Source organism: Symsagittifera roscoffensis, chromosome 7 (genome assembly GCF_963678635.1).
Source record: "Symsagittifera roscoffensis chromosome 7, txSymRosc1.1, whole genome shotgun sequence".
NCBI classification, from domain to species: Eukaryota; Metazoa; Xenacoelomorpha; order Acoela; family Convolutidae; genus Symsagittifera; species Symsagittifera roscoffensis.
In genome coordinates, this window is record NC_087068.1 from 56,954,691 (window position 1) to 56,973,801 (window position 19,111).

Below are 19,111 nucleotides of genomic sequence, written 5' to 3' on the forward strand. Positions count from 1 at the left end.
TAAAAAGTGAAGAGAGCATTCTCTCCGCCGGAGAGAATGGCAAGTGAAGGTCATATGTAAGTGACCTGTAAACTGATTAAGTTAAGTAATAATTGTTGTAAGTGCAAAAAAAACTACGAATCACAACATTCCTCTAGGCAGTAAAAAATTTAACTTGCGCCAATAAGTAGTTACAAACTAACTGTGTTCTTTCTCCCCCCTTTAGGGAATGGGAAAAAAATCAATTTACTACACCGAAGGTTTAATGAGGCTAATTAACTAAGGTAAATACAAACGAATAAGAGCACTAGAGGTAATGCAAGATTGTTTTTCTAAAAAATTATCTGGTATCTGGCGGTTATGTTCCCAGTGAAATAAAATAACAACATCGATCGTCTGAGATTTTTTTTCTTAGCACGAGTAGATGAATGAAATGGTATGGCAAAACGATATGAATTAACTGCACTCAGAGGTATTTGAATTAAATTACGATGAAAATACGGGTTATGTAATTCGAAGGATTAATAGGCTGAAGTACGGTTATCAATTCTAATTATTCTGAAAATGAGAATAAGAGCGTGAGGTGAGTTAGCATCTGACTGAGGGTTGAAGAAAAACATTAAGGTAAAAATATATGTGGAACGTTATCGTTTGCATTTTCGGTAACAATTTAAAAAGTTTTCGAGTTCTGCATTAAATAATTCGCTATCCAGTTCTGATTGTTCTTCAAAAAAATTATCAATCACCATTCTTAGGGATTCGTCAGTTGAGGAGGTAGAGATTTGTTCGGGAGATGAGGGATCGGAATCAATTGTCTCGAATTCCAAAGGAGTTTCACTGTTGTTAAAGTCCTGTTTGTTGGTTCACCGTTTTCTACTACGATTGGATTTGATGCCGAACCAGAGGTCGCTTGGGGTAAATCTACAACATCTATGAAAAATCTTTTACCGTAAAAATTTGGTGGCCCTACATTCCTGCTAGAACTTCGAATAATACGAGGATCGTTACCTGGTTTGTTAGAAGGATCGATAGTCGGAGTAGTATTGTCTGCTGAATCGACTATTTCATAGACCGGAAAGTCTGTCATGGTGTTCTTTTCCATCGGATCGGTCAAGTTGTCCTGTGAATTCGGTAATTGGCTTTTTGAAAGGTATTAAGCCTGAGACGAAAAAATCTGATCACGCGGTGTAGATTTTGACCCCGCCGGAATGATGCTAATTGGGAATTCTACTGATTGGTTGCCGACTTGAATGGTGTTATCCTCTAAAATCTCAGTTTTAATGTTAGTATTGGGCGAGCTAGGGTTAAAGGTGAAAACATCCTGATTTTGAGATTTAAAAGAGTCCGAAATAAAGCGTTCCCTAGCCACGTCTCTACCTCCCGCTATCCGTTCCCAGTCGCTAGTATCTGATGTATCCGAGGGAATAAACATGGATTCATCTGAAGCAAGATAACTTGAGGGGTTGTTGACTTCTTTGACTGGCGTGTTTGTCTCCGAGTAGATTTAGAAGAGGGCCTCGACACACGTGTCCTTGTCAAATTGTCTGAGGATCCTAGTTCGACCTGTTGACGGATCCTTGGTTGTGGCTTTCGGGGCTTAGATTGACGTCTTAAACTCTCGCGCTTCTGGTCTACTTCAACATAAATGTTAGGAAAAAAAGAGAATGAAATATTTCCTTCAAAAGGTCTAATCTTAGTCGAGTTTGATTTAGGGATCGCGATATCTGATTTTAGAATTATTTTTCCGTCAGATAATTTCACTGTCGAAGTAGACGAATTTATGGTTCTTTTGTTAAGCTCTTTAAAAAAAAAGGTCTCTGTTGATAGTTCCGTTCGTTTTCCGAAGGATTTTAACTTTAAAGGGACTCTGAAGGGGTATTCTATCAGTGGAAGTTTTAGAAGTGGCGGCATAGTCTGTGTCATAACCCTTCTCTGATGCTTGTAGGTTTTTCTTCGAAATCAATTTGTCCTTGTAGCCGTCTTCACATCTGTCATCAGTGTTCCAATCCTTCGCTCTTTCCTTTGATAGAATCGATTTCCCTTTGTCGGAGTCGGAATTTCCAATGGATGGTTTACCGGACGCTAGTTGTTTTCAAATTGTATTTTATTTTCTGTTAAAATGAATTTCAAAAGGAGAGCATTTGACTTTACATTGATAAGATGATCGTAAGTTCCAGTTCATTTTTGATACGGCGTTGTGTAATGTACATTTTTGTTGTTCTTGAGACATAACGAACAATTTGATTTTTACAGTATGTACAAGTTTTTCAACTAATCCGTTGGAACGATGGTCGCCTACTGTACAAAATATTATTTTAATATTGTTTGAATTGCAGAATAATTTTAAATCTTGACTTATAAAGCAAGATGCGGGGTCTACTTTTTTTGAATAAGGTAAGCCGTGTAAGAATATGTAATCTTGAAGAAATTCGATAACAGTTCTTGCAGAGGTAGATGAAAAAATTTTGCCGAAGAAAATTTTGAAAATCGATCGAATTAAAGTAAAATGTTTTTGTTTGACCACAATATGATTCTAAAGTTCCAGCAAAGTATAAGTTGAGTTCTTCCTTTGGTAAGAATAGGGGGGAATTTCACTGATTTGCGAATTGGGGATTATATTTTTCATATTCTTACCCGACATTGTACATTCTGAGCAGTTTATGCCGTGAAATTTGCCTGTTAATATGAGGCCACCAGATGTATTGGGCTAAATATTTCATTTCAAATTGATCAGGATGAGTTTCATGGAGTGTTTTCATCATAGCATTTGTCAGGGTAAAAGGTATAACAAGTTTACCGTCCATGTATAATAATCCGTCGGATTCATGTAAATCTCTGGTAAAATGCTTGAAGTATGAGGAATTTGCGTTAATCGTCTTTTATTTTGGATATATTTTTTACGATAGGGCTCAACATAGGGCCATCTGCGGTTAAGAGAGCTACAAGCCTGGATTTAAGAGAGTATTCAAATCCAAGGGACGTTCGTGCAGCTTCAAATTTTCACGGTATTTTTTTTTACAAGATTTGCGTGATCTGGCAAAAAAGGGAAATCTAATGATAGTGAATTACCGGAAGTATAGGGATTAATTACAATTTTTTATTGTCCATATTAACAAAATCTAAATTTTTTTTATCCACAGACGAGTTAATTAGTCTACAATTGAGAATTAAAAAGTAAAAAGTGCGGACTTAGAAATGGAAAAAGTTCTTGGGTTAGTGTTTGAGTAATCCGTTGGAATGCAATTTGAAGTGCAAAATTCAGTTCTATTGTGATTAGATGAGCAAGTTGGAAAAGTCGAGTTAATCAGTTTTAGTACTGACGCTATAAGGTAATTACGTAACTTTGCGTAACCGGAAATTTCCAAATTTGCACCAATGGCTGAGCAGATAATTCTTTGTTTTTCCGACGGGTTGATTGATTTATTAATTTTATTAATATTCGCTACTACGAGTTTTTCATCATAACATGATATCGGAACGGCTTTTGCAGATGGAATTCTAGAGATTAGTTCAGTGACTCCCATAGCTTTTCCTGCGAGATGTTTACTTGTAAAATTAAAATGTAAAAATCTATCTACCGATATTGTTAGTCTGCTATGATATGTTTTGTTTCCGTAGTCAGTTGATAGGGCTGAAATTAGTGCTTTGTGGTCTGTGATTATTTCAAAATCTGATCCGTAAAAGTAATTTTTATATTGTTCTACGGCCAAAACAACTCCTAGCAGTTCGAGTTCGTTAGTGGAATATTTTGACTCATTTGGATTTAAAAACCGTGAAGCAGAAGAAATCGTTTTCTAATCACTCCCGTGGAGTTGTTCAAGGGAAGCCTCCAACCCATTGTGCGAAGCGTCAGTTTTACTCTATTATTACATTTTCCGTCAAAATGGGTATTTTCCGTGAGGTTGATGATACCTTGTTTGATTTTCTCATATGCTTTCGTCGGAATTCCACTAAAAGATCGATTTCTTATTTAGCTAAGGACGGAGTGGGCTTCTTAAGGAAGCTATGTTCGGGCCGAATTTGATGTACTGGTTTATAGATCCGAAAAATGATCTCAATTCTTTCAAATTTTTTGGAATAAGTAAGTCCTCTATTACTTTCATTTTATCAAATAAAGGGGCGATTCCTGTGTTTGAGATTTTAAATCCCAGCCATTTGATTTCTTTTCGAAAGAATTTGCATTTGTCCATTTAACCGCGAACTTATATTCGTATAATGTAGATAAAATTTTTAACACAAAACTCTTGTGGTCTAAGAAGGTTCCTTTGGAAGCAATTAAAATGTCATCTAAGCAACAATTGGTAAATGGGATAGAACCTCACGTTGAGTCCATTACTCTTTGAAATTTGTTAGGCATATCGCCTAGACCGTTAAAAGTTGGTATGTACCAGTAAAATCCTCGCCCACAATACTAAAATTACATTGATTGCTGGTAAACTTAAAATGCAAGTTGACTGTATGCGTTTTTTAAATCTAAGTTAGTAAACCACACTTCTCTAACGGAATCACTTGCAATTTGTGCCGTGACATTGTCTACTAATTCATGAATATTCGGCATTTGGTATTTGTTCTTGTATATTTGTTTATTAAAAAACTTTGAAACCAGAGCCAACTTGATAGATTTGTCTTTTTTACAAGTAATAACAACGGGGCTGATAAAACGATCTTCGTCGCAATTTTCTAATTTGTTAATATGTCCTTCGTCTTTTAATCTGTTAAGTTCGGTTTTAACTGAATCCAGAAAATGGAGGGGGACTCATCTTCCTTTTAGTTGGATAGGTTTTAGAGGTTCGTGAAAATGGGTAATTTTCTTCTGGTTTTTTATTTTTCCAATCCGAAGGAATATGTTTTTAAATGTTTTGATATGTTTATGATTTCACTATCTTTGTCCGTTGGTGAAATAGAATTTAGGGACATACACGGCTCGTTTGTCTGGAATTGTGCAAAATATTTCTGCGAGACTTCTATCCCCACTTTGGGCAGGTTGTCTTTTCCGAGAATGTTTCTCTCATATCCCTCGGTCAAAATTAAATGACAGTCGTTGTTTGACCAACCATTAAAAAAAATCGGAAGTATCTTTTTTTTCCAGAAATATTTATAGCGTTGTCACTAAATCCACGGTACAAATCCTTAGTAGCTTTGTCCGCCGGATAGAATTTCAAGTAAGGGTCTCGAAGTTTCAGTTCGTATAATACGTTCTTCTTGAGAAAGCTAACTGGGCTAGCTGAGTCCACTTGTATCTTTAAAATTACTTGATTTTTTTTTCCCGAGGCCAATTTTTATTAGTTTTTTCAGATCTTTTCCGTCGTTGTTGAAAATGGTAGTGACACTTAATACAGAAAAATTTTTGCTTTCACTTTGTCCAGATTCTGACCATGCGTTTATGACGCCACAACATTCTCTATATACATGGTCTGATTTACATCCGGGAGATCCGACGGATTAAAATCTGTTTTATCTACAGTTTGATTATTTACAATGTTTAAATTTTGGCGACGAGATTTACAAAATCTGGTAAAATGGCCTTTGTATTTACAGGATGTACAAGTAGTATCCTTCGCCGGACAAACTTCTAGGTGTCCTTTTGAAAAATTTCCGCCGCACTTCATACAGGTGTTGCTCCTTTCTATATTGAGAGTTGGTTCTGTTTTTACAGTAAAATGGCTGTGCGGTTTATGTACAGATGATCTGTTGGATTTAAAATTGTTTGTAAATTTTAGGTGGTTTAAAATTCCCTTTTCGTCGATGAGTGCTATGTTCAGAGCTTCTCGTGGAGGAAGAGTTTCGGTTAAAAGTTTCGTAGTTTTTCATGTTGTTTATGAAAATATATCTGATCCATTCTTCTTCTTCCACGGCTATGTCAAACTTTTTAGCCATTTCAGCTAGGGCTCCCCAAAACTGTTCGAGTGACTCTCTGTCCCCTTGTTTTCGATTTAACAATTTGTGCCGTTCTTCCTGACAAAAGCGGTTGCTAAGTAATCTCAAAACTCTTTAATTGAAATTTGCAAGATTTTTACCTATGTGAATTTTTGTCCAAAATTTTTTTTCCTTCGTTTCCTAGAATTAGGTACAGAACTGATCGTAGTTTTTATCTGATTCCTCTGATCGCATTCCATTAAATTTCTTGCTTTCTGTTTTAATGAGAGCGGTTTCTTCCTCGTCGTAACGTCTTTGTTCCTGTACATTCCTGTCGATTCTCGACTTTCTTTGGCTTTCCGTTTCGCCATCCAACGGATTTTCCAATTTTGGAGGTTGAGGATCAGGTCTTTCCGAAGGATTTAATAGATTTTTGATATCTATATTTTCTTTAGCGATAATAGCTAAGTGAAAAAGATCGCTCCAATCTTTTCGGGGAATTGGGGGATCTACGGTATGGTTTTGCCAAAATGGAGGTATTCCTCTCACGTTAGATTTGTTATTTGACTGCGCCATGTTAAAATATTACTTTGTTGTAGCTAAATCTACTTTATACAATTAAAAGAAAAAAAGAATAAAAGTGAATTAGTCTAAAGTTAAAACATTAAAAAGTGAAGAGAGCATTCTGTCCGCCGGAAAGAATGGCAAGTGAAGGTCATATGTAAGTGACCTGTTTACTGATTAAGTTAAGTAATAATTGCAGTAAGTGCAAAATAAACTAAAAATCATTAAGGATGACCACTGTTTCGATGCAAATTTTACCTTTAATTCTTTTCTAGAATGGTAAGAATCTAATTTTTTCACGCAGCATCAGATTTCAGAAGATAACGCGTACAAAGTCAAATCACCCACCACATTGAAAGATTGACCCACCAACCGCAACTTGATCGATAATAAAATTTTTTGAGAAAACTGCCTTGAAGTTCAAAAAAGTGGTCAGAATCATGCTTTTTATTTCAACTATTCAACAAAAAAATGAAGAGTGCTGATTTTTGATTTTTGAGCGGTTTTTTTTTCAGATCAATTGTTCAAAGAGAATTTCAAAGTCCGGATTATTGATTTTTTCAAGTGATATAATGCAGCTATGCAGATATGAGAGTTAATGCAGCTTTGAAAGTACGTAAGCTTCTCTTTTCTTATTTGGAAAACTTCATCTTCCAGTAAAACCCATAACAAATTATTATCACGCTGATAAAGTTTTTGCAACTTGATATCAGACACACTAATTGTTTATATCAGTTCCATATCAGAGTTTTTAGAAAATGATTTCCTTAGTTTTGTAATTGTAGCTTCATATTTCTTAGAGTTTCATATTTTATCCAAAAAATATTGGCAACTTGATTTCAAATTTGAAAATCATTTCACAAAACTTTTATGTAAAAAAATGTAGGGTCTCAAATTAGGCAGTTTTATACAAATTGCGAGCAATACAAATTGTGATTTAAAGAGTATTTAGCGGCAATTTAATAAGTGAGTGAGAAATGTGAAAAAAAAACTTTCAGTTTTTATCAAATTTCATTTCCTTAAATTTTAACAGAAGAATATGTTCTTGACATAGACGTTGAAGGGACGTCGGAAAATTCAAGGCTATGCCATGATACGAACAGTTTTGTTATTCAGACAATTGAAAGCGGGGATAAACTTTTGTCTTTGGGTATGTTTTAGTTTTTTGTTTTTTTTTACCAAGCAAAGTTAGTTGCCATTGGATCGGAACAAGTCGCATGATATGTCATTTTGTTGAAATTGTAGCCGCGTTTTGAGCCATTTTAAACAACGATCGAAAAATTTCTCAGTGTCGAGAAAAACGAATATAAAAATTTGTTTTTTGGTCTAATTCCGAGCCACTTAGGAGGCACTTAGCAAAGTGGTAAGGCGTTCACTTCAAGGTCGTCAAATCGTGCAATCGATCCCCTCTCACTTGACCTCTAGCTTCAGGACTACCACACCCTGACTGATTACGGCTGCAATAAAGGCACCTCGTAAAAGTTGTAGACAAAAACAAAACGGCCTTGAATCGCAAAAAAAGAGCTTCGCTTAACAAAATAACTCAGTCTGGAATGTGGGGAAATAAGAGATAAGCACTATGCTTAGACAGGCTGGATAGCCTTTCATAGAGCCTCCACGAATCGCAAAAACCACAATGATTATTATCATAATTATTATGATTATTGGAGGATAAAACTTAATATTTTTCCTCAAGCCTAAAAGCCTAATTTTTCCCCATTTTGCTTACTTCACTATGACTATCAAATTTTGCTAAGTTTTGTAAATTTGTTCAGATCCTTTTGTCACCGAAAAAAAAGCACACTAAGTTGAAAATATATATATATATTTTTAGGTTTTATTGCATTTTTTGTTAAAATTTAGTTTGAATCTCCTGTTCTAATTGCACAGCAATCGGCTATCCTATTTTCTGTACTTATTGCTTGAGACTGAAGGTAAAACTGGATACGTATTGGAGAAATTGTATTGCACCTGAATAGTTTAAAAATATAATCTATAGAATGTATCGGAATCAGCAATGAGCGATAATTTACAGTTGTTAACAAATTAATGTTTTAACAGTTCAAGGCAGTGGCTAATTCGACGTCTTATGTCATCATTTTTGCGTAACCTTTTGATGTGACGTAACAAATTTTTAGAATTACGTGACCATTTTCAAAAACAGTTTATATTGCGCAACATTCATTCATTCGCACCATTTGTTACGCAATTAGACGGATCTGTCAATGTTCAGAAGTACTTCACACCAAAGCGGACATGATGAAATTTGTGTTCTGGTATATCCGGGTCCAAAACCCTTCGCGAAGCTGATTTTGATCGAGTACGGGTCAATTGGTTGATTCTGGGTCGCTTTTCGATAAAATGGGAAAGTTTCTGGGTTGAATATTCTCGCACATGTGCCGGGTTCTAATCGTATTATGACCGACTGTCGCTCGGCGCAACTTGGGTCGAAAGTCATTGTAGCCGAATGGACGAAAACAGGTCTTTCATCTTGGTTGAACAACCAAATTTCACCATCATTACAATGTGATAAAACAACACCTGAGGTTATAATTTGATGATAGTTTATCGGTTTTGTTTCTGGGCGGGATGTTATTGGGCGAAATTCGTTGGGGTTCGGACCCGATTGGGTTTTTATTTCATCCAATATCAATCTTTCGCACGTTTCACTTGTCGGCTCACTGACTTCAGGTGTGAATTGGCGTGAACAAGCAATGATGACGTTGTTTTTGTGCACGGTTTGTAGGGGGCCAACTCGGTTCCGTTTTTCCCAGAATGCAATTTTAACCCAGGGTGAGTCACGGTTACTTTGAGAAGAAGAAGGGTCGTGTTTGTAATAGCACCAGCCTAAAAGCAACAAAAATACATTATGACTCATGTAGGTTTGTTATTAAGTTTGAGGTTTTGCTCTTATGAAAAGTGTCTGACAAAACTTTAAGTATCGGTGGTACTAATTGATGTCTCCAGAAAATGCATGTGATTGCAAATGCATACAAAAAGCTGTTTTTTTTAAAATCATAGTCAAAATTATATATATTTTTCGTTTATATAGTTAAATTTCAGAATTATCTCAGCCTATATAATTTTATTGCAATTGCCATAGGAATACTGAAAATTGTAAGCCAAATTATCGTCATTTTTTTCTGAGATTATTAGTCATATATATATTTTTCAAAACTACCAAGGCGTGTGTGAAAAAATACCTCTAAGCTGCCGAATCTTTTTGCTTATCTGCGAAAAAAGCGCCGATAAATTTTCAGATCTTCGAAGCAAAAACGCTATAAGGATCCAATTAGGAGGAATCGCAACGTAGCCAATGGATAAAAAACTACCATTATTTTCAAATCCACAGGCTAATCGGCAATTTTTGCCATTTGTACCGTCTTTTACCGACTAATTTAGATTCTTATCGTATATTTTGTTGGGAAAATCACGTTTTTTACGATAAGTTTTTCTTTTTTTTGGTGGAAAATAATTGCGCTCTAGTTTTTCTTTCATCATTTGTTTTTCATTTTGCCTACAAAACTAATTTTCATTTCAAGCAAAAAAATTCAACGTGATTTACTCTGTTTTTAATAAACAAAGACTTATTTTCTTTGATTAGGTGCCTCTTGATTAAATAAATTGCGATTTTTCTGATTTCTAATTTCACACAGGTAGCTCGGAGTGCTATCGACTGATTAAAAGCCTTACATGAAACACATACAAGATAGATACAACCCCCCATGAAAGACATTTTGATGCATGTAACTTTTTATGATGTATAGATTCGCTTGATCTGATTTTTTTGTAGATTTTCAGTCTTTTTTGTGGCTTCTAATCAGGCTGAAAAAGCCATCAGGTGTAATTTGGATTCTCATTTTATCGCATTTTTTTCTTTTTTCCCTGCTTGATTAATGACAAGTGAAAACTTCACAAGCACGGGTTACAAAAGTGATTCTCTCCCTTTTTTCCCCTGGTGTATTTTCTCATTTTTAAAATTCCCCTCGACCTGTGATGCAGCTAATGCAGCGTAATTACAACTTTCATGATGCGGAATTAAAATTCCCAGCCGGGTGTCATTCAATCATCAATCAGGGGAGAAATCCCGCTGAAAATAATGAACTTTCCCCCTATTTTCCCCAGTTTTCCAGCAATCTCTCCCCTGAGCGACACAAATCGGCGCCAGCATGTCTGAGCCCGGCGCTTTCCCATCTAATCGGGACACCCTTCAATTTCAGGACACAAAACAGATTTTCCCTATTTCAAATGTGCCTTGAAATTCTCCCTCTAATTCCCTCTCGATTTTTGTTCACGATACATCAATAAGCACCCATTTTAAAAACCCATTAAAAGCTTACCCATTTCCTTGCTGCCTCTTAAAAGCATCCCTTTTCATTAAATTCCATCACAAAACCCATTCATTTCCCTATTTTTGTTCAAACTTTTCTTCGCCTCTCATTGTTAATTTCCCTCCCGGGGCGTTTTTTGTATTTTTTCTCAATTCTCTCCTCAATATCTCCCGTTTTTCCTGCTTATCTTTGGCAGAACTGAAGGCGTTGTTAGTGTTATTGAATTGCCTTCGAGTAGTTCTATACTTTCCCCCAGTCTGATTTCCTGTTCAAATAATGTTCACCCATTTTATCAGGATTTTTTGTCATGGTTGTCAGGACAACTACAGATAAAATCGATAAGGCATCCGCAAAATGCACTCATTTCCCTCCTTTAGTCAATTTCAATGGCATTTTTTCCAAATCAGCCTTTTCCCTGCCATTAAAATTTTATGTTCCTTTTTTATTATCTCGCCAGATTAAACTGAGAAAATAATGATATGCAACCTACTTTTTAACTTTAAGAAAGACAAATTATAATTTCGAAAAAAAAACATATGTAGGTCAACAAGTCCATTTGATACCAATTACACATAAAAATCATTTGATGTTTTTTTTGAAAACTCATAGGTTAGATATTGTAGTTTTTTTATTGTCAAATGATAAAAAATGATTAAGTTGCAACTTACGTTTAAATGGGATTGATGACTCGTTGTGGTTGTCCATAGTGGCCATACTATGGTCTATGTTTGGGTATGGCACTGGTCCATCGTATTCCTGCCCTCCCCTCACCCCTGGTCCTCTTTCTAGAACAATGGATGATGAACCCCCTCTCAACTCTGACTTGTCTTTTTCACTGCAGGATGTGTTTGTGTGTTCTGAAGTAGATGTTGAATCTGAAATTAAAAACAGAACTTTTTATAGACTCAGGTTTAAAAATTTGAATAAAGTTTGGTTTCAATAAGTTATAACAGTTGTCTTTTAATTGTTGAATTATCTAACTTACATGTCAAAATGCGGTCAAACGTTGCTTCTTTTTTTTCAAATATTTATGCAAAACTTATTTAATAAAAAATGAAACATAAAAATGATAACGATCAGTTGACCACGAGGTAAAAAACCAACATGCAAGCTATTTAACTCTTTACGAAGAATTTCTGATGTGCCTTAGTTAATAATTAAAGGCTCATTTTTGGTAATTTTCTTGGCTGGTTATTTTGTATTAAAATCTCAAGCAACGACCAAGTTTCAAATTATTTCCCAATAAAATCTGAAATGGGTTCAACCTTCAAGCTTTGTACAGTCGGTTTTATTTAATTTTGATTTTTGAATCTTAAGTCAACTTCATTAAGAATTCAAATGTTGTTTTTTTGAATACTCACGAGTTCTGTTGTGATGAATTGTTGTGTGATGCAATATTGACCAATGATGTGGATTGAAACATATGTTGGATATGTGGTTATTGCTCCCCCCATTAGCGCCAACACTTCCCCTCCCCCTCCCCCTCGCCCCACTCCCCTTCCTCTCAACAGTCACGTGTTCTGCCTCTCTTTCTCCGCCCTGCTCCCCGCAACACAGCGTGCCACCGGGATGTCGACTGTTCTGCGCAACGCAAAGTGGATTCGGTTTGAATATCGTGTCAGGTGTCATTGCGGAACGGTTAAAGTTGTGTAAAATAACAGCGAGCCAGTTCAAGATTCGTTCCAGCAATTCACAACTATCGATGCCTGACAGTTCTTGATGATCAGATTTTGTTGCTTTCGAAGACTCCTTGGACTTTTTGAGGCAATTTAGAACGTCCAATTTTCCAGATTTTGGCTGGTTTTTGGCGTATTTTTTGGGATCTATGGTTATGCACGTATATTGAGTTGCAGTTCTATTGATTAATTCGACCTTTTCTGATAAAATTTCAGAGGTTTTTCCAGAGTTTCGAGCCAGAAGCGAAAATAGGATTCGCAGATTGTCGTCTGAAAGGCTTTTCAGAAGTTGTAGAAAATTCTCGTTGTCGAATGAGCCGTTTGTTTTTTCATATTCAAAAATGAGTTTCAGTATCTGAAACACAAAACGAGAATAAACATCAGGTAAACGGAAGTTTTAACTGGTAATAAATTATAATGAAGTCTAAAAAACTGACATTTTTGGGCAGAGGAAATTTTTTGATGAACATCAGGAAAATAACACAAATCAGCGATTTTTTGCTGTTTTCACAATTTATAACTAATTTTAGTGGTTGTTTCTAGTTGTTATTCGTAAAGTAATATTATAATTTAGTGATTTTTGTTCGATATTTTTGTCTAACTTTTGTCTGCTGAGTTTTAGAAGTGAGAGTTAAAAGAAGAGAGGAAACGCCACGAATCGCTCTCAATTTCACTTGTTCACTGGTACAACAAAAGAAGCTTTTAAATCTGTTCAAGTTCCTCTGCGTCAAAATGTCTCAACTAAGTTCAGACTTTGAATCGATAGTCATTTTTGCACAATTAAAGTGCTAGATAACAATGCGCGAGATACGAGAACGTCGGCAATACTGTCGTCTATGATTCTGTATCTTCAGTTTTATGTAAGCTCCAGAATCCAATCGATAAGAAAGTTAGCGCCAACATCGAAACCGAAATATCCCCCCTACCTGTATTATATCCCATAGCCGTTTATCGACGACCGTGATTAGACGGCGGCTTAACACTTGACGTATTTGGTAATAATAACACGTTCTGGTTTGTGTATATGCTAATTAAAAAATAGGCGCCCGACAAGTTTGAGCTAAGACGCTTTGGCGAATATATCTGGCGGCGGGTATAGCCTGCCTACTACCGGCGACAACTACAAAAAGTACCTGTCTAAAAGCATATAGCAACGAATATAGCATCCCCCCACCTGAAGGAAAAAACCACTATGCCAATTTTCCCAAATTAGCTCCAAGCTAATAATCTCCTCAAAAATGCAAATCAACAGCTCAAGTTTCTCATTAGTAATTCTTCTCTAAGTAATACCTAATTGCAGTTTTCCGATGACGTGAAAAGAAAAATTTACCCTTGTTAAAAAGTTCCCTTTTTTAGAAATTTTAATCGAGGAATTTTTCAATGGTCTAATTGCTTTTCAGCAATAAAAGTATTAACCAGTTTTGTGAAGTTTAACAACGTCTAACAATAGGCTAAGTTATTGTTTAAAAAATGTAGAAAAACTACCTTTTAAATCCTAAGCCAACTTTTTGGGCTTTATTTTCCTTATTAAACACTTCACAATTTTCCTATTCGTATTTTATTGTACTTTATAGAAAAAATTTTTGTGGAAAAAAATCAACTGAGCAAAAAAATCATAAATAATTTGCAAATAAAGAAAAAACTAAAATAAATTCAAAAATTTATGCCAAAAATCAGCTCACAAGTATTTCATATTCATAAAAAAAAATTTTTTTTAAATCGAGCGCACAAGTATGAAAACTCAGCCGAAAAAGATGAAAACTCAGTTCGAATAATCAGTTCAATTTTGCGTTTTTCTTCAAAGGTGATTGCAAAAGTTTCGAATTACCTGCACCAAATAAATGAAGTAGAGAATGAACAAAAAAACTTTTCAGTTCAATTTTGAAGACTGTTCAAAAAATTAGAGTGAACAAGCAGTGAGTCAGAGACCCGCTAGAGAGCACAGCTGAGGTTAAATTAGATCACGGGCAAATTTCAAAGAGCGAATAGTACAAACTGGAAAATGGAAGACAAGAAAGTAAGACTGAATATCAATGGATCTATGGCTCCAAAGCCGAATCCTCGCTGACGCTCGAACGCTTGACGGACAGGCTAGTGACGCGTGATTAATAATTAACCAGTGTTTAAAGTGGCCTTTCAAGTAGTCCCAATTCTAAAACACTGGCGCTAACTTCCGTTCTAATCAGGTCTGAAAGTTGGATTTAGGCTCCGAACAAAATGCACACTTGAGAAAATCCGACCATACTTCAGTTCAAAGTCGCTTTGTGAAGCCAAGAAGCTATTAGGGATCGCGTCTGGTCTGAACTGAACAAACAGGAAGATGCGCTTGATTACAATAGGCCTGTTACTTACCAATCTGTCATATTTTTTGATGGAAGGGTATTTGTCTGTTTTCTTGGCCTGACTTATAGGTTGGTCTGTGACTGAATACAATCCTATTTTTAAAAATATAATATTTCAAGCTTTCCACTGTTTTGTGAGACTTTAATCGATCCAAATTGATGAAAACTAGATTTGAAAACTATTTGAAACTGATGAAAATATATTTTGAGAAATGAAATCGATACTTTTATTGTGGGGACAATTAATTGCTTCCTAATTACAGACACTTGAAGCTGCGCTGTTCTAAATATAGACTAACTTTGGCGCGAAAATGAAAGCGAACGTCGAACCTGCCAATTAACACGCGTTAGTCTGTAATTACAACTCAGATTCGTTCACAAGTCTAGACTGAACAAAAGTCAATGACCTATTACAGCCAGTAGTACTGACCCTCTAAGGCTCCTTAATCCAGAAGATTTGAACATAAAAGAAAACTTGGAACACAATATCGATAGAAAAATTCAGTTCTCGGAGAAAAGAGTAGTCTTTTTCCAGTTTCTCTTTGATTTCTACCGAAACACTTTTTCTAAAATGCTATTTGAGTTGACTTAAGCTGTTATAATTATGAAAACAGCAAAAAGCCAAATTATAGCCAAAAACACAAAATGGAAAAGAAAATTACTTAGAAAAAATGCTGGCATAAGAGCAGTTTTGCTGCAAAGAATAAATCAAATTAACTTACGTTTTTGATGAGTTTGCGACGATCAGCGCGCTTGTTTTTGGGAGCAAACTTCGAAGACAGTAAAGAAAGCATAAAATGAAATTTCAGCTGCTTTGCTGCTCATTTAACATCAATAAATTGTGTCCCCGGAATTGGAAAACGGAACAAGCAGAGAAATAAATGGGAGGTCGGAGTTGCAAAAGTTGTCAAAAGTTCATAAACTATTCATAAAATGACAGCTTGCGGTACGTTTAAACAGGAAATTTCCGTTTTCAGAAAAAATGCAACAAAATCTGCGATTGTCTAAATTTCGATCAGCTCAAAAACTCAAATTAATTGGATTTTGTTAGCTAACTTGGGCTTTTTTCAAAGAGAGGTCGAACAATTTTTGGGAGAGTTAAAAGGGTGAAATGATACAACCGCGACGTCTCCCAAACTACGGCAGAAATAATTTCACCGATGTTTTAAAATGGTAAGAAATAATTTTGTAAGAGAAAGTGAGCAAAATAATTTCGGATGTTGTTGTCAAAGTAACTATTCAAATATTTTTACAATGTCTGTTGCAGTTGGTTGATCAACAAACAACACGTAGTTTTCTTGTTCCTTCTTACAGTTTAACCCAAAATTATATACGGAGCTCTTTTCCAGAAGTAGCCAGCGAGCTCTGGTAGCTTGGTAAGAGGTAAAGAAATACAATCAACACTGGCGCTGTCTTAATGCGTCCGGAAAAGAGTAAAGTAGAACATGAGTGTAATCTAATTCTATCTGGATTTATGTTGTGGTTGGGGAAAAGAAAGAAAGGAAAGAAAGTTTGGAGTTAAAATCAAATTTACTGTCCTAATATTATTATTTCTCCGTTTGCTCTTAAGGGCCAAAGAAGAAAGAGAGATTTATGTTTATGTGCAAACTAGAACTAAGTTTAGTTTGACCGAATTTCGATTGGGTAATTTTGTTCACTCCGAACGGCCGATTTTTTCTTAAAATGGGTATAATTTCAGGGCTAAATTATTTACTATTGCAGTATTAGTTTTGATGATATGCTATTTGGTTGAATTAAGAAGCCTACTCAAGTCTTCTGAAAAGGAAAGATTTTAGAATAAATAGAGCGTAAAACTGAACTGAGTCTTAGTTCTGCCTGTCGGCTTAATAGACAGGAAAATGGGCGCTTCTAATTGGCTGAAATTTGGTCTAAATTTCGCGTATTGTTTGCCTTTTATTTAATTTCAAGCAGAATTGAGCATTTGTTTGTGATATTTGATTTCGATTCCATTGGATTTGGAATTTGATTTAATAATAAAGGCATTGGCGAAACGTGTGATTGTACAATAGAACAGAAATTCAATCTATAATGGTTTTGAAATAGCGGCAAGCATTTATAGCAAATTTTATTCAGATTTTTTTTTTCGTTTTTTTTTGCTCTCAATGATTGGAAAATGAGCTTTAAGAGGCACTGCTTTAAAATTGAAAGCGGAGGAATGATTAGAAAAAAGATGACAAATGAGAGGAATCGTAATGGTGGTATTTATAAACGTTTTAACATCAAGCAACTGTAACACTATAAGAACAAAACTAAACCATGTTCGAATGTTTCAATAGCTCAGCTTATAATTCTATATTGCAAACATACCAAATCATCAAAAACATTGTCATCATTTTCATCACAATCTTCGTTATAGTCATAAGATGTATACACGCTTGTAATGTAATTTAAACAGTTTATTTTACATTCGCTCTTTTCATCTCTTTTTTCTCTGCGATTTTTTGTCTGCTTTTATAAAATTACAATTCTAGTTTAGCGACAGTAAAACTATCTATTTTGGCAAGATTTAAGACTGCCATAAGCTCTCTATTTTTAAAGAAGCAGTGTTGGTTTAAATGATGGTCGGTCGGCCAATATGTCTTCAGTATTAACGGCGCTTCTTTCGTCTTCATAATTGTAATGCAGTGTTGATTCATTGGGATATTGATGCGTTTATATGTCTGCAAAATCTAGAGATACTTTCTGGAGATACTAGACCATTAAATAAAACGAGACTATAAGATGATGTTGATGATGATTATGGATAATAAAAAGAGAGGGAGAGATTTATCTTTTCTTTATTACCAGTAGTTGTGGAGATTCCAGTTAGAAATTGAGTCTCCTGGAATCGATTCAACTTAATCATATTGACTGTACTAGTCCCGACTAATAGAAGGCATATTATAACACATTAGCTCTTCAGTCATTTCTTCAGTGGCTGTCTGTCTTTGGCCGAGACGATGTTATTGAGACTACTAAAAAGTGAAAACTACTGAGCAAAAATTATGAGGGGAAGCTACAAAAACAGAGACGCTTAGATGATGTTTTGCTGTTTCGTCTCAACAATCTCCCAGGGATACAAATTGAATAATCAGAAAACAAGGAAAAAGTTAAGAAGTCTGATGAACAAACGCGAGACTAGCGTGAAAAAATAGTAGTTCAAAAACTGTTCAGTAATTGCAGTTACCCATTTAATTAGAGAAATCTCTTTTAAAATTATCATCAAACAATTTTAGTCAGCTGCAAAATTTGAATGAAACCAGAGCCTGCTAAAAAAGTGAATATCATTTAACTCGAAAACCAGTTAAAAAGATATTTCATTCGCCTACCTGTCAAAATATTTCTACAATAAAACACGATAACGATCATAAACATTTTTAAGGTTCGAGTTTGTCTTAAAATGATCGATTTATAGAAAGTAGACTCGCTACCAAATATTCTTTCGGAAAAAAACTAAAAACTAAAAAGTTTTGAAAGGAGTGGGATATCTTTTGAATAAACTTCGAAAGTTGAATGCTTAGAGATAAAAAAATATGACCGATAAAAACTCAATTGCAATTCTTAAAGAATTTTACAGTATCAAAATGAAATTGAAAATTTTTTAACTGCCAATCCTTACTAAAATAAAGCCAATTTCTGATCAAGCACCCTTATATAAGCTCTTGTGATCTTTTAAAGGGCTCTTGATCTTGGAAGCTGTTATAAATTGACATTAAATTCCCCTACAAATTAACCGCAATTGTGATCGTTGAGTAAGCTTCCTAGTTACCGTTGTGATAGTTCATTCTTGAATAGCTTCAAATTTTCTATTTGAAGTGTTTTCAATACAATTTAGTGAATTGATAAAAAATCAATTTCAAATTGATTTTATATCAAATCTCTAAAGTCTATTGAAAATACTTCAAGTAGAAAATTTGAAGCTAAAAATTTGTGAATTTTTGTCCAAGTTTGATTTGGCAAACCGAAAAAATTAAATATGGAATCTGTAATTTTATTAGGCTTATAGTAAAAGCAATAAATTGATATCATAATCAATAAGGATTAAAAAAAAAGTGGATTCTAATTAGGAAAACATAAGAACAGAGCAATCAAATTAAAATCTTGTTGAAACATAACTGAAAATTTTGCCATACATAAGAGTCTTAACCTGATTTTATTTAATTTTCAAACTTTTCAGAATTTAAACAACATTGAATCTAGTGAAATATTGGGATGAGGATTAAATAACATTGAAACTAGTGAATTATTGGGATGAGGATTATGATGATTCATCATAATTACCATCCACATTGCTTAATCAACGTTTTAAAGGTCTGAAATGTTCGATTTGATCTAAAAAACGATCTTTTGGGTAATTCTGAAA

At 34.8% G+C, this 19,111-nt stretch overlaps 1 protein-coding gene across 1 annotated transcript; it reads right to left on the reverse strand.

The window, feature by feature from the left end:
- Window positions 1-8,344: 8,344 nt before the first annotated feature.
- On the reverse strand, window positions 8,345-17,062 carry LOC134851179 (protein mothers against dpp-like). The gene is made up of 4 exons (XM_063867149.1): window positions 15,471-17,062; window positions 12,092-12,761; window positions 11,399-11,605; window positions 8,345-9,246 (listed from the first exon to the last, which is right to left on the reverse strand). Exons 1-4 carry the CDS (start codon window positions 15,540-15,542, stop codon window positions 8,609-8,611), a joined length of 1,587 nt encoding a protein of 528 aa, XP_063723219.1. The 5' UTR covers window positions 15,543-17,062; the 3' UTR covers window positions 8,345-8,608.
- Window positions 17,063-19,111: the final 2,049 nt, after the last annotated feature.